This window comes from Symphalangus syndactylus, chromosome 2 (genome assembly GCF_028878055.3).
Source record: "Symphalangus syndactylus isolate Jambi chromosome 2, NHGRI_mSymSyn1-v2.1_pri, whole genome shotgun sequence".
NCBI classification, from domain to species: Eukaryota; Metazoa; Chordata; class Mammalia; order Primates; family Hylobatidae; genus Symphalangus; species Symphalangus syndactylus.
In genome coordinates, this window is record NC_072424.2 from 44,286,484 (window position 1) to 44,301,187 (window position 14,704).

Sequence of the window (14,704 nt, forward strand, 5' to 3'; positions counted from 1 at the left end):
AATTGTGAGTTTCTGCAGTTTGGCAGTTTTATATCAGAAGTTCCTCATTGTCATAAAGGCAGATGGTGAAGCTCTGTCACATAAACAGCAGTGCCTTCACTGTGCTGTTCATCTTGGGAATTTTAAATCTGTGAACTACCATGGAACAGGTGAAAAGTGGGCTTTAATGAACCCTTAGGTTCATTAGGAAACTAAGGGAAAAGGAGAAACTTACCACTGGTTCCCTCACATGCTTTTATTCAGGTCTCATGTAAATAATTTGCCTTAAGATAGAATGAAATTTGTGTGAATATCAAGCAGTAAATTTACTGCATTTTCAAGATTGAGGCTGTTATTTTGCTTTCTTTTTAACCACATCCCTGATGCCAGATTTTTATTTTTTTAATTGAGGCAGAAGGAGATGAGGTTGTTGAAGCTACGTCAAACCTAAATTAGAACAATAAAACTAGAAATCCAAAAGAATAAAAGCTGAATGATCCATAGAGCCCTTGAAGAATGTTCCTGTCAGTTATTAATACTGAAGACAGTTGTCTGATGAAATAAGGCTGTCAGAGTACTTTGGGCAAGTTGATTGACTTCTTGGGACCTTTGCTTATTTATCTACAAAATAAGGGGTCTAAAATTACAAAAGCTCAAGTTACACACACACACACACACACACACACACATCTATCTATATATATTTTTTTTTTTTGAGATGGAGTTTCACTCCCGTTGCCCAGGCTGGAGTGCAATGGTGTGATCTCAGCTCACTGCAACCTCCGCCTTCTGAGTTCAAGCGATTCTCCTGCCTCAGCCTCCTGAGTAGCTGGGATTATAGGCATGCACCACCACACCCAGCTAATTTTGTATTTTTAGTAGAGACGGGGTTTCTCCATGTTGGTCAGGCTGGTCTCGAACTGACCTCAGGTGATCTGCCTGCCTTGGCCTCCCAAAGTGCTGGGATTACAGGTGTGCGCCACCACGCCCGGCCTCTTTCCCTTTTTCTTTATAGACAGTGTTCAATAGCATATCATGTTACACATATCTTCAGAGCCCTTTTCCTGTTTTAAGGTCCCATTCCTACCTGCCTTCAAGGGACATCCTCCTGTTGGAAAATATAAAAGACATTGTACTAATTATGCCTTCCTTACAAAGTAGTTAAGCCCTGTTCCAGGATGGTGCAATGACTTACTATACCTGGGTTAAACATGCTGCCCTTAGTCACTGTCGGTAATCCATTGTGTCACTGGAGGACACGCCACCCACAGGTTTCTCCTCCTTGGTTTGGATACTTTCTGAGGTCAAGAGCTGAGAAGGTGATGTAAGTCCTCGGGGCTGTTTAGTTGACTTGGTGAGCTTCTTGAGTTCACTTGCAAAAGAAATGCCTTTCTTTTTATCTTCTCGAGATGCCTGTGGGAACAAAGAACCTTCCATTGGTGTTAGGTTAAACTCAGGTTCCTCCGTCACATGACACTATTTCAGAAGAGCGTTTTCTTCTTCCCTCTAGAGCTTTGGAGAGAGTAGGGCTGAGGAACTCCCCTCTAGGACTGCTTAACTGCAAGTTTGGCCACATGTTTTTTCACACAGTGAAAACAAAGCCAAACAATTTTCTCCTAACTCCATTCCTTGACTCAGGAACTTTCTCCTAAATTTCACCAGCTTCCAGATCTGGCTACAGTGTAATTATGGGTATCAGATAACTTATGAACAGAGCAAAATAACTTTAAACTTTACCTGCACCTGCTCCTTTAGCTTAAGGATGAATTTTCCTGCACCTTTCCACTTGCTTTGGGCTTGAAATACACACTCCTGATCCAGAAGGACCCGCTGAGAGGACTTTGGTGTGGTAGTCTTCTTGTTGGTAGTGTCTTTCACCACCTCTTCCAAAAGCACATAGTCACTCGGATTGGGGTTGCTCAGGATGCTGTAGGAATATTTGGCTTTGCATAAGGTCTGAAAGGTAAGTTATGATCAACTGAATAAAGACACAGAATCTCCAACATTTGCATTCATTCTATATGAAACTTTAAGGTGGAAAAATGGCCCAGACTAGAGGTGAAGGGGATCTTCCAGATCATCTCATCCAGCTTGTTTTGCAGTTGTATAGTTGTAGCTTGTAATGTAATTTCCCACGTTGCCTCATTTAGCTTCGCAACAGTCTATGAATTAGGTGTTATTATCCCGAATTTCAGACGAGGAAGCTTATACTTAAGACAGGTTAAGCAGATTCCAGGATATACACAGCTATAATAGTAACAATAAAGGTCTGAACCAGATTTTCTGCACGTACCAAAGCTCATAGACATGAAAGTCAGCCAGTGAGGAATAGAATCTTGCTCTTCTGGAGCCTCTCTGTCCCACTGGGCTATCTCTATCACAGAGTCTTGGATGTTGAAAGAATTTTAGAAGTCAAGTGATCTCTCTTTTCATTTAATATAAGAATGTCTTTCATTGATGCATTTGTTAATTCATTAAATGTTTAGTGAGGGCCAACTATGCCCCAGATACTGTGCTGTACTTTTAGGGGAGACAAAGGTAAGTTAAAAAAATATAAGTCTGGGCCGTTTGGAATTCAAAGTCAACTGAATAAGATGGCTAATATTAACCAAGTTATCGTACAATAAGAACAGCAAGTAACCCTTAAGTAATGTTTCCCATTTGCTAGGCATTGTATTAAACATCTTACATATACTTAACCTTCAAGGAAAGTACTATCATACTATCTCCGTATTGTCTATGTGGTGATCTGTGTGGTGACTTACCACGTAGTGTTTTGCTGGAGCCAACGGGAATAGGCCGGTGAAATCAGATATGGTAGGGGCATTTACACAAAAGAAATAAATAAGGGCTTTTCTTTTTCTTTTACAAAGAGCTGGTTTACCAGCACACTATTGTAACTAAGGCACAGATCTGAGCTCTTACTCCAGGTCTCAGTAAGAAGTAGAGCTGGGATTTGAATCTAACACAGCTTGATCTAGGGTCTGTGCTCTTAATCGTTGTGTTGTGTGCCTTCTCAAATAGGTGTTTGATGAGTGGCCTACCCTAACAAGGCTATGAAGGAAGCAAACTTCTCTGAAACCATGTAAACTCTCAGAGAAGCATGATTTAGAGGAGGGGAGAGGATCAGAGGAGGCCTCCTACTTGTCCTCTGTAGGATCCTTGAGAGATGGTCAGTAGGTACTGGCTTAGGTATTTCTGGGACCATGACATTGTCACTGCAGAGTCACTTACTAAATCCATTATTATCACTGCTTTATAGAGATCCAGACTCACTGTAGATACTAAGTGTCTGTGGAAGGAATGAATTAATATTTCCAAGCTTTTAAAGTTTTAAAATTTGTTTTTGTTTATTTATTTTGAGACAGGGTCTGGCTCTGTTGCCCAGGCTGGAGGAAAGTGGCGCAATTTTGGCTCATTGCAACCTCTGCCTCCCAGACTCAAGTGATCCTCCTACCTCAGCCTCCTGAGAAGCAGGGACTACAGGTGCACGCTACCATGCCTGGCTAATTTTTGTACTTTTTTCTTTAGACGAAGTCTCGCTCTTGTTGCCCAGGCTGCAGCGCAACGGCACGATCTTGGCTCACTGCAACCTCTGCCTCCCGGGTTCAAGTGATTCTCCTGCCTCAGCCTCCCAAGTAGCTGGGATTACAGGTGCCTGCCACCACACCCAGCTAATTTTTGTATTTTTAGTAGAGATGGGGTTTCACCATGTTGGCCAGGCTGGTCTCGAACTCCTGACCTCAGGCAATCCACCCGCCTTGGCCCCACAAAGTGTTGGGATTACAGGCATGAGCCACCGTGCCCAGCAATTTTTGTACTTTTTGTAAAGACAGGGTTTTGCCATGTCGGCCATGCTGGTCTCAAACTCATGAGCTCAAGTGATCTGCCCACCTCAGCCTCCCAAACTGCTGGGATTACAGGTGTGAGCCACTGGCTTGGTCGTTTTTTTTTTTTTTTTTTTTTTTCCAATTAGAGACAGGGCCTCACTCTGTCATCCAGGCTGCAGTGCAGTGGCCAATCATAGCTCACTGCAGCCTCCAACTCCTGTGCTCAAGTGATCCTCCTGCCTCAGCCTCCTAAAACTGAGATTACAGGCATGAGCCACCATGTGAGGCCATTTCCCAGCCTTAAGAGGCACACACTCCCCCTTTGAGGTCCCTGTTTTTCAGGAACTTCACTCATAAAATGAGCCATCAATGCACAGACATTTGTTCCAATAATTTATGCTGAGGAAAGGACTGAGGTGAGGAAGGGAGAGGCTTTTACCTGCTGAATGACATCCTGTGCAGTGCTGACGCGGGGTGCTTTGATGACTGTTCGAGGTTGCTCTGGAGAAACATCATGCACTTGGACAAAGAAACTCTCCTCCTCTGAGCTCAAGATCACCTCTTTGTCATCTTGAACAATGTTTTTCTCTTCTAGGTTCTGTATTTAAAAAGAAAAAAATATGAGTAAATAATAGGTTTATGCAGAATAAAGAAAGACAAATGTAGCAAAAATCTGAGCTTGTATCTTGGTGATGTAGAAACTTCTTAGCTTAATATCTCATATACTATGTTATTATTTCATAAACTGTTCTAAAAGGATATACCTGTCTCCTGAGAGGAAGAAGCTACTGTGCTTCTGATGATGTTGACAGATCCATAACAAGCCAATTTATCTGCTCCTATTAGCTGTGGAATTTTTTTTTTTTTTTAGGTGGAGTCTTGCTCTGTTGCCCAGGCTGGAGTGCAGTGGCATGATCTTGGCTCACTGCAGCCTCCACCTCCTGGGTTCAAGCAATTCTGCCTCAGCCTCCTGAGTAGCTGGGATTACAGGTGTGTACCGCCATGTCTAATTTTTGTATTTTTAATAGAGACAGGGTTTTGCCATGCTAGCCAGGCTGGTCTTGAACTCCTGACCTTGTGATCCACCTGCCTCAGCCTCTCAAAGTGCTGGGATTACAGGTGTCAGCCACTGTGCCCGGCCTAGCTGTGGATTTTGAGTCCAAGTTGACTGTAGATAAATTTGTAGAAAGACGATATACCATTTTGCCAATTAGCAAAAGCTAAATAAAAACACAGTAAATTGCATTTAAAAGAAAGCTCACCCATTTCCACAGATGTTGAGCATTTAAGAAATGCTAGGCATCTGAAATGTAAACCATGAAATTGACAGGTTGGGTGAACAAAACTGTAGTGACAAGGCTGAATGAATGGCTGGAGGTAAGCCACACTGAAACAAATTTTGACAAAATTCACAGTAATTATGAGAATTAGATTAATTGGCTTTTGGGTGGATTATGTATCTACAGATATATGTATCTTATTAAAAATTTCCAAACAGTACAGAAGCATATCAGTAAGAAAAACCAAACTTTTCCCATTCTCATCTTTTTTCCTTCTCCCACCTTATTCTCCACAAAATACCCCAATGTCATTAGGTAATACATCTTTTTAAACATTTGCTGTGGATGTTCAAATGTATTTTTGTGTATGTGACTATGTAAAGCAACACCCTTGAATTATGTGAATTTAGATATAATGTGATTGTCAAGCAGCTGCTGTCCTTTGTCCGCCACATTTTCAAATGAGGATAGCTTCACTTTTGCAAGAGGGAGACTTAAAAGGGGAGGGAGAGGCAAAGTAAGTAAACAGTAGTCAACCTCATCTCAGCAAGTAAGGTCTTGGCAGGAAAACCCCCTTATCCCCAGAATTCTAGCCTCATCTCTCCAGACCAGGCTACTGAAATGGGTGCTAACTAACCAGAAGAATCCATGAGTTGCTGTCACTATCTTGGAAGTTCCAACTAGAATTGTACCCATTGATTAAAGTCAGAATAGATAACTGCCACCAGGCGGCGCCAAAACTGCAACCAGGGCCAGAAAGGACTGGCTTCTGAAGCTTGCTCCAATCATTTAATTAACTTTGCAATCATGGCCCTATACTTACATGATTTTTTGTTAAATAAAGATATATAATCTATTTTAACTTTTTTCAGTGAGTGAAAAAATCCATTTGATTTTTTCCAATGAATGAATACTCCATTATATAATGGAAGAGGGGGAAGAGATGAGCTATTGTCTCTTTTTACATAAAGTGAGATTGTATCGTACGTATACTGTTTTACAACTTGCTTAATAATATGTCATTGCATTGATCATAATATATTTAACTAGTCAGAGAGTAAGATTGAGAGGTAATTCACATAATTTATAATCTGTGTTCCCCAAACCAGGAGGCAAGAAATCAGAAAACCAAAAAGTTGCCACATAAAATGTCCCAACAACGATGCATTAAGCTTTACTTTTAAGAGAGCACCTTTAGGAGGCTGAGGCAGGAGAACGGCGTGAACCCGGGAGGCGGAGTTTGCAGTGAGCCGAGATCGCGCCACTGCACTCCAGCCTGGGTGATAGAGCAAGACTCCGTCTCAAAAAAAAAAAAAAAAAAAGAGCACCTTTGACCTTTGAGCCTCCCTCAGGAGCTTATTTCAAGGTATTTGTAGCCACATTAGTTCGAAGCCACAGGTTATGAACAAAATAACAATAGCCCTCGCTTATATCCCTTTTTACTAAGCATTGTTGTACACTTTGTCTGTCTACATGTTTGACATGAGTCTCATGATCATTTCTTTGAGTCAAGTAGGGTAGTTTGTATATAGATTTTACAAATTAGGGCAGTGAGGTTTACAGAAGTTAGGTGGTCTGTTTGTTGTGACAATCCTGGTTTACCCAATTTCAAATCCAGTAACAGAAGAGGACACATTGACCACAGGAAGATGTACCTGACAGCTTGAAAGCCCAGGAGACAAGAAAATTATAAAAGGCAGGCAGGAGAGATCAGAGGTCACAGCAATTGAAGAATTTTCATATATGGGCAAACTGCTTATATGTCTTATTAGTTCCCACAGGATAAAATAAATGGAAATACTTACAGCCCAAATCTATCTCCTCTAGTAGTGCCCTCTTACATTCAGTAATTACTGAATTCCTGTATTCAATCGGCAAATATTATTTGGGTATCACTATGCACCAGGTAAACCTAGATACACTAAATTTATTTATCTTTTGAGATACAATATTTCAGTCATTTCAAAAATTTCCTAACAAAGGCATATAAAGGAGAACTTGCCATATTATTACTCAACAGAAAAAGCTTGCTAGCCTTCCCTTCTGACTTATGCCCCCTTTTCTTCAAAATGCTTTGTTGTACCAGCCTTTTGGAAGCATATTCCTGAGGTCCCTACTGCCTGTTGTCATATATATATATATTTTTCTTTTTTTTAAAGATGAAGTCTCGCTCTGTCACGCAGGCTAGAACACAGTGGTGTAATCTCGGCTCACTGCAACCTCTGCTGGGTTCAAGTGATTCTCCTGCTTCAGCCTCCTGAGTAGCTGGGACTACAGGTGCCCGCTACCAGGCCCTGCTAATTTTTGTACTTTTAGTAGAGATGGGGTTTTGCCATGTTGGCCAGGCTGGTCTTGAACTCCTGAGCCCGCCTTGGCTTCCCAAAGTGCTGGGATTACAGGTGTGAGCCACTGTGCCCCAGCTTGTTTTCGTATACATTGAAATTGCATTTGGGTGTCCCTCCCCTCCCCAGCTCCTCTGAGCATAAAATGAAGCTTCCTGTGACACTCAGCAGCCAGCCCGTCTTCCCTCTAGCCTACCCACTGCCTCCTGCTCCTCCCAAGGTGCAGAGTGTGGGTGATCCACAAGGTTGGACACAATTTCAGCTTGGGTAGCACAGGATGGTGGAAAGAACACTGACCTGGAAGCCATAGACTTGAGTTCTTTCTACTTCTAACCCTGTCATGATTTCACCTCTCTGAATCTATTTCCTTAAGTGTAAAATGGTTTCCGTTATATCATTCAACATAGTGTTTGAGGGCTTTCAACGCTGTGAATCATATGCAAGTATGAGGTTTAAAAATTTACTGATTCACTGATATCACTTAGAAGATACATACTTTTTACATGTAGCTAATTAATAAGGCAAGACAATTTAGGAACAGGAAAAAGATTTAGACATTAAAGATGGCTTCAAAAGTACAGCTAAGCCCTCTTTTATTATAAAGTGATTATTATTAGGGTTGCCTGGTCTCTGTCTTAGCAATTAGTGTGTCTTAATAGGGAGAGAAGGCTGGCGGACAATTGCATTTGTTTGCTTAAATTAAGTGTCCTTTCATCGTGTCAGGCAAGGTCAGGGAAAGAAGGCAGTGGCTCTGGGCTCTAGAGGTGATGCTAGAGCTCTGTAGAGGCTTTAGGTCACACTCACTCACTGTGACTAGAAAGTGAAAACACGTAATGGTGAAAATTGGCTATTACCTTCACTGTGCCCTGGCAAGCATGGGCCTGAGGGACCTTCCATCAGGCAAGCACTATTACATGCCCCAAAGGAGCAGATCATATGCCCAGAACAGGGCTTGGCACATATTAGGTGCTCAATATTTATATAATCAAATTGTTGAATAGACTCAACTGCTTGACTATCAACATGTCATGAGGCATGATTGTCTACGCTAGAGAAATGACCTTATATGTCATTTTTAAGTTAGTATGGTTTTCTCAGTTCATTCAGGAAAAAAAAAAAGGTGCCTCATCAATTAAGTCAAACAGGAGCCGATCAGTTTGGAGTCAACATGGCAGTTGTTGCATCCTTTCCCTCCCGGGAATGATCATGGGAATCTTAGCACACGTAATATAAATTGTTACTAATTCTGACTCAGGCCAAGAGATTCTTACTTTGTATGAAGTTCTGGAATATTTTCAAAGAAATATTATTGTCTTACTTGTAGGCACGGAAGCTTCTATTAGCTAAAACTGGAAGTCAATCATCCCCAGAATAGAAAATACCTGAAGGTTTTGCATTATACAGTAATGTGACCCTCACAACAATGTCTTTTCATACATACAAATAAAATACTGGACCCATATCTGATGACATGCATAAGGAACCTTTGCTTCCTTTATCTTATAAGGGATGTTTTTATTTATTTTTAAAATGGAATAGTTTATTTGCATGAGAAAACATATTTCCTTTTTTTTTTTTTTTTTTTTTGAGATAGAGTCTTGTTCTGTTGCCCAGGCCAGAGTGCAATGGCACAATCTCAGCTCTCTGCGACCTCTGCCTCCCGGGTTCAAGCAATTCTCCTGACTCAGCCTCCCCCATGAGCAGCTGGGATTACAGGCGCCTGCCACCACACCTGGCTGATTTTTGTATTTTTAGTAGAGATGGGGTTTCGCCATGTTGGCCAGGCTGGTCTTGAACTCCTGACCTCAAGTGATCCGCCCACCTCGGCCTCCCAAAGTGCTGGGATTACAGGCGTGAGCCACTGCGCCCAGCCTAAGGGATGCTTTTTAGATTGAATTTCTGTACCTTAGAGATAATATTCTGAATATGTGCAGAAGAATAAAACTGTTCATCCACATTTACTTAAGAAGAATATAAACCAAGTTGCAATTACAAGAAATTCTGAATTTCAGGGAGGTTGTGAGTGGTAAATGGCTAATCACATAATGAGTTGTTACTGTGTAGGCTGCACCCAGACACACTTACTTCCTGCTGGGTTTTCAAGACAATCCTGCCCACGTATCCCTCTTCCGGAAACCAGCTGCTTAAAATTTGCATGATCTCCTCTTCCGGACCAATGGCTCTCTGGAATGGTTGTTTCCTACATTCATTCTTTTCTTTAGATATAAAGTATTTTTCTTCCATCAAAAAATAGTCTGTGGTAACAGGTTTGATGTCTTGTTCAGTTGTCAGAATCTAAAGAAAAAGTGAAGGCAAACTGAGGAGTGAGGCAAACACTTAAAACAAATCGACTTTCATGGTGTTCAGATAGGTTTGCTATGCAATTTATAAGTGAAATTTACTCTAGAGTATTGCATAATTCTTTTTGGAAGATCTAAGAATTCTCTTATGTTCAGAATGGATTGTTTATGTTCACTCTGGGCAACGGCACAACTTATTCATAATCCCCAGACAGCATAACTATTTTTCCCACTGCTGGAATGAGAGCTCCTAGTGAATTAAAAATTTTAGGTTTCTCATTCCATGAACTTAGCCCTTTGTAATCTTGCAACACAGGACTGAGGGCAAATAACCTAGTTTAGTATTTACTAAGATAATCTCTTTTTCTCACATTGGAAATACTCGGTCATCTTCTCATGGAAGGTTTGTAGGGCTAGGTTCTCATGTGGTCTAAGTTCCTGGGAATTCGTCTTTAAATAAACTTCTGACAGTGTGCTTAAAGGGCTTGTTTTCTTTGTTGGCTGTTGACCCTGTGAAGTCAAACAGGGCAGCTGAGACAAAGCTCTGGAACCAGACAGACCTGAGTCTGAGGTCTGCCTTTAATACTTGTCGGCTATGAATTATTGGGTAAGATACTTAATCCCTTGGAGACTGTTTTCCGATCTACACCATGGAAATAGTAATAGTAGCAATCTTAATTTTGTTTTATGGTTGAAGCGTAAATCATAACATGGGTACGTTATGAGAACTCAATAAAGATGAGCCATCATTATAGTTACCTTTTTTTTTTTTGAGACAGAGTCTCCCTCTGTCACCCAGGCTGGAGTGCAGTGGCGTGATCTTGGCTCACTGCAACCTCTGCCACCCAGGCTCAAGTGATTCTCGTGCCTCAGCCTCCCAGATAACTGGGATTACAGGTGTGCACCACCATGCCTGGCTAATTTTTGTATTTTTAGCAGAGACAGGGTTTCACCATGTCGGCCAGGCTGGTCTCGAATTCCTGACCTTGTGATCCACCCACCTCGGCCTCCCAAAGTGCTGGGCTTACAGGCATTATAGTTTTACCAATGTATTCTTTCTCACTCATGTTGTACAGGTTACTACAAAAGGCTGAACCTGAAGGGAGTAAAGGTCAGTCGCAGTGAAGAAACTCCCTTTGTTGCCTTCCCATGAGAAGTAGCTTGGTGATGAGAGAAAGCTGCCACCATCTGGCCCGGATTAAGCAAACACCCTTCTCCTCAGGCCCCTGCCAATAAGGCAAAGCCCAGAGTGCACATGTCTCGCCAGTAGGAAAAGCAGAATGTGATGGACTGAGGGCGGTGGGAGTGAAGGTTCTCAGGAAGACTCAAATCTCTCCGCCCCAGCCCTTGGTCTATAATTGATGTAATGCTGTTGACTCAAAAGGGGGCCAAGGCAAATACTACAGGGATAACTCAGGATGTGAAGCTTCTGGGCCACCTCCACAAGAGGGCCAGCATCACCCCCTGCTCAGTCCTGCTTTACATCTGTGTGCTGATTTGCATGGGTGACAATAAAGAATAAAGCAATGGCATGCTATGGGTGGCTCTTGGAAAGTTTTCCTTTACTTTACAAAACTTCAGCAGTGCTTTGTGATAGTGGACACTGAAGTACGTGGACTGATGTATTAAAACAAAACCAAAACAAACTGTTGGCAATAGCTTCTGTTTGATAATCTATGAAATGTGACACCTGAGTTGTTTTCTCTATTTAAGTCAGTTTAAAATGTTGGACAGAATGTTAGCCTGTCTATAGAGATGTGCCCTTGAAGGACAGAGCCATTTATTAACACTTATTGTGATTGTTCAGTTGGTTTTTAATTCCTCCAAATGTTATGGTCCCAGCTACATTTCATCATACACCCTAACTTCAGAGGGAGCTGAAAGGCCATTCTCTTGGTCATTGCTTCCTTTAGTCTACCCCTATTCAGGAGAAGGAATTCTTTATCTTTTCGAGCCAGTCTCACTCTGTCACCCAGGCTGGAGTGCCGTGGTGCGATCTTGGCTCACTGCAACCTCTGCCTCCCGGGTTCAAATGATTCTCCTGCCTCAGCTTCCCGAGTAGCTGGGACTATAGATGTGCGCCACCACACCTAATATTTGTATTTTTAGTAGAGACGGGGTTTCACCATGTTGGCCAGGATGGTCTCCATCTCTTGACCTCATGATCCGCTTGCCTCAGCCTCCCAAAGTGCTGGGATTATAGGTGTGAGTCACTGCACCTGGCTGCATGGAGAAGGAATTCTGAAATGGGTTAAGGATAAAATCGTCTGCAAGGATCTTAGGCCACTGTGCCAAGCAAGGATAGCGCCTCGAGTGTGGTGAAAAAAGGAATTACGCATGGGCTCTGCCTCGCCCTTTGGAGGACATGCCCCCTCCCTCTTTGGATGCTACTCCATGTCCCTGGCTCTCTCACTCTTAGAAGTCCCCCCATGGATGGGGACCTGTCTGCAGAAGGCCACAAAGATCCTTTGGAGGGGGATCTAGGGCAGAGGTGGTACAGCATAAGGAGGCTTAGGCCAGTTCTGCTACAGGGCTTGGGGTAACAGGTTTCAGGATCTCCATGCCTCTTGCTACCACCAGAAGGAGAGGACCTCAAATGCCAAGGTCAGGTGCCGGGGGAGGGGAGCAAGGGGGCTGCTCAACATGCAAAGGAAGGCCTTAGGCTGGAGGGGCAGGAAATGTCTTCTTGGTCCATGTGGCCCATCCTGAAGCTCTTAAGAATTTGATTCAGCTTCTTGGATAGCAAGAAGATTCCATTCACCTAATGTGCAAATTCTGATTGATTAATACTATCTGCGTGAAGAAGGAAGATTAAGCCATGTCTAGGCTTAGGGCAAAAGTGTATATATGGTTGGAAGGCCACTCATTCTGGTCTTTATCATTCTAGAGCCCAGTATTTTATATAGCTTAAGAATCAATAAAATCTTCTCTACAGGTTAAGGTAGTTTGTCTAGTGGTACCAAGATCCATCAGATGATTCTTGGAGTGGATCTCAATGTTGGATAACACATTTCCAAATAAAAGGCATATCATCAACATGGACTTTTGCGCATTTATGTGCATCTGTGTATGTTTACACACACAGGCATTTATACACCCACATACATCCATACATCTTAGATTTTGGATTCTCCCAACCATGGCTCAGTGGACTTACTTGCTGCAGAAGCTGCTTTGCCTTGGTGCCTCCACTAATAGTGAAAACGGTAAAGGGCTCTGGCCCTGGGACCCCATGCACCGTGACTCTGTGAGTCTGCAAACATTTTCTTTCTTCTGTATTAAACATCTGTCAAGAAGATCACATGGCTGATCATTCATCCGTAATCACATATTTCTAAGCTCTATTTGATACAGAAGTGCTAGTACTTAGAAGTATGGATAGCAACATGTAAATGCAAAAGATGAGAGTCGTTGGTAGCCCAGTGCATCTTAATGTGGTAGAAGAGGCAATGATATGTCTTCCTCAGTCATTTAGTGAGGGTATTTCATAAGCACATCACCAAAAGATTCATTTATTTTAAATTACAGTGTCTCCATCATAATTAGAGGCTGACATTATCTGAAATGTATGTTAGTTCTTACTTATTAACTGATGTTCCATAGTATCTATTGAGTTCCATCTCTCTTCAGGGTACTGGGCTAGAAATTTGGATGGTAATAATAAAATTTTCTGCCCTTAGAGAGTACACCATTCAGGCACACGAATCATTATAATGCAAAAATATATCTGTTAGAAAGAGCTCAGTAAGTGTGTAACTCAATTCTTTGGGCATTTTGTGTATTAATATATATTCATTCATTCGAAATAAATAATTTATGGAAGGCTTATAGTGAATCAGTCATTATGCCTGTCCCTAGAAAATCAGAAGCAAATGGGACACTATCCCTGCCAAGGGCTTCCAGTTGAATGAGATAGCTAGAGGGGAAAGTAGGCAGTTGTAAGGAGCATGTTAAGTTCCTTGGAACCCAGAGGAGGTGGCCTAGAAGAGGTTTGGGAGAAACCAGGGAGGGCTTTCTGAAAATGGTATCTGAACCAAATCCTGAAGGACCTAGTGTAATTTAGCAGATGAAGAATGAGACGAGAACCCCAAATTGATGTAACATGTGTACGAAGACTTAGAAGTGGCCCACAGCAGGGCATTCTGGGAACCTCAACAAGTTCTACAACTAACCCGTTGGAGGGAGAAAGGCTGGAGATGCAGGCAAAAGCACAGCCATTCAGGGCTTCGCCTAACTGGCTAAAATTTAGACTGAAACTGGCAAAATGAGGACCTGAGGGCTGAAGTGTATTGTTTAGCATGTTCTTTATTTTTATTTGTGGTGGGGAGGAGAAGTTGGCTTTGTTATGCTTGCACAGTGTGATTTTTTAAAAATCAGTTTTACTGAAGTATAATTGTCATACTATAAAATGCACACATTCTAATTGTATCATTTAGCTTGCACATTATTAATTAAAAATATTAAATAGTTGCCAACATTTACAAAACCCCAGATGTCCTGATTCTCTTGAAAGACCAAGAGATCTGATGACATCACAAGGCAACAGGCAGCTAGAGCTGAGAGCTAGGTAACAGCTGCCCCTCTAAATGACCCATGAGCTCTCTGCTTTCTAAGAGTCTGTGCTCAGCCCAGGTCCATGCCTGCACATCACCTTCTTGGGATCCTCCTGGCATGTGAATTTGCTACTTCTGGTATAAACTATACCCTGAAAGCAATGGAGAACTGATGGAGGGTTTTTCACAGAGGAGTGACACGATCATATTTAGATAGATCTGTTTGGGAGGCCCTAGATGAGGACAGACAGAGGTGGCAAACCCCAGAGCAAATGAGACCAATTAGGAAGACTCTACCACAAGCCAGGTGAGAATGAACCAGGGCCAAGGCAATAAGGACAGATCAAGATGAATGGATTTGAAAGATACTAAGGAAATAGAATGATCAAGTCTTAAATGGAGAAGAAGGCCAGGATGATC

The 14,704-nt window shown here is 42.1% G+C and overlaps 2 protein-coding genes across 14 annotated transcripts in view; one reads left to right on the forward strand and one right to left on the reverse strand.

The window, feature by feature from the left end:
- Positions 1 to 11,268, forward strand: part of NOC3L (NOC3 like DNA replication regulator) — a 48,687-nt gene extending 37,419 nt beyond the window's left edge. For 3 of the 8 annotated variants that reach the window (XR_010118407.1, XR_010118420.1, XR_010118410.1), the window contains 2 exons: positions 4,681 to 4,799; positions 10,808 to 11,268. The gene's annotated coding sequence lies outside the window, so the exon portion shown is untranslated. Of the gene's footprint in view, positions 1 to 3,347; positions 4,487 to 4,680; positions 4,800 to 10,807 lie in introns of those variants that run through there. The other 5 variants (XR_008652879.2, XR_008652882.2, XR_010118409.1 and 2 more) reach the window with 3 other exon arrangements.
- Positions 1 to 14,704, reverse strand: part of PLCE1 (phospholipase C epsilon 1) — a 440,302-nt gene that overhangs the window by 6,736 nt on the left and 418,862 nt on the right. For all 6 annotated transcript variants that reach the window (XM_063629746.1, XM_055254888.2, XM_055254898.2 and 3 more), the window contains 5 exons: positions 12,889 to 13,017; positions 9,517 to 9,726; positions 4,249 to 4,407; positions 1,717 to 1,935; positions 1,180 to 1,392 (listed from right to left, as the gene is read on the reverse strand). In XM_063629746.1, the coding sequence (XP_063485816.1) occupies positions 1,204 to 1,392; positions 1,717 to 1,935; positions 4,249 to 4,407; positions 9,517 to 9,726; positions 12,889 to 13,017 (906 nt within the window). In that variant the 3' untranslated portion in view covers positions 1,180 to 1,203. The remainder of the gene's footprint in view (positions 1 to 1,179; positions 1,393 to 1,716; positions 1,936 to 4,248; positions 4,408 to 9,516; positions 9,727 to 12,888; positions 13,018 to 14,704) is intronic.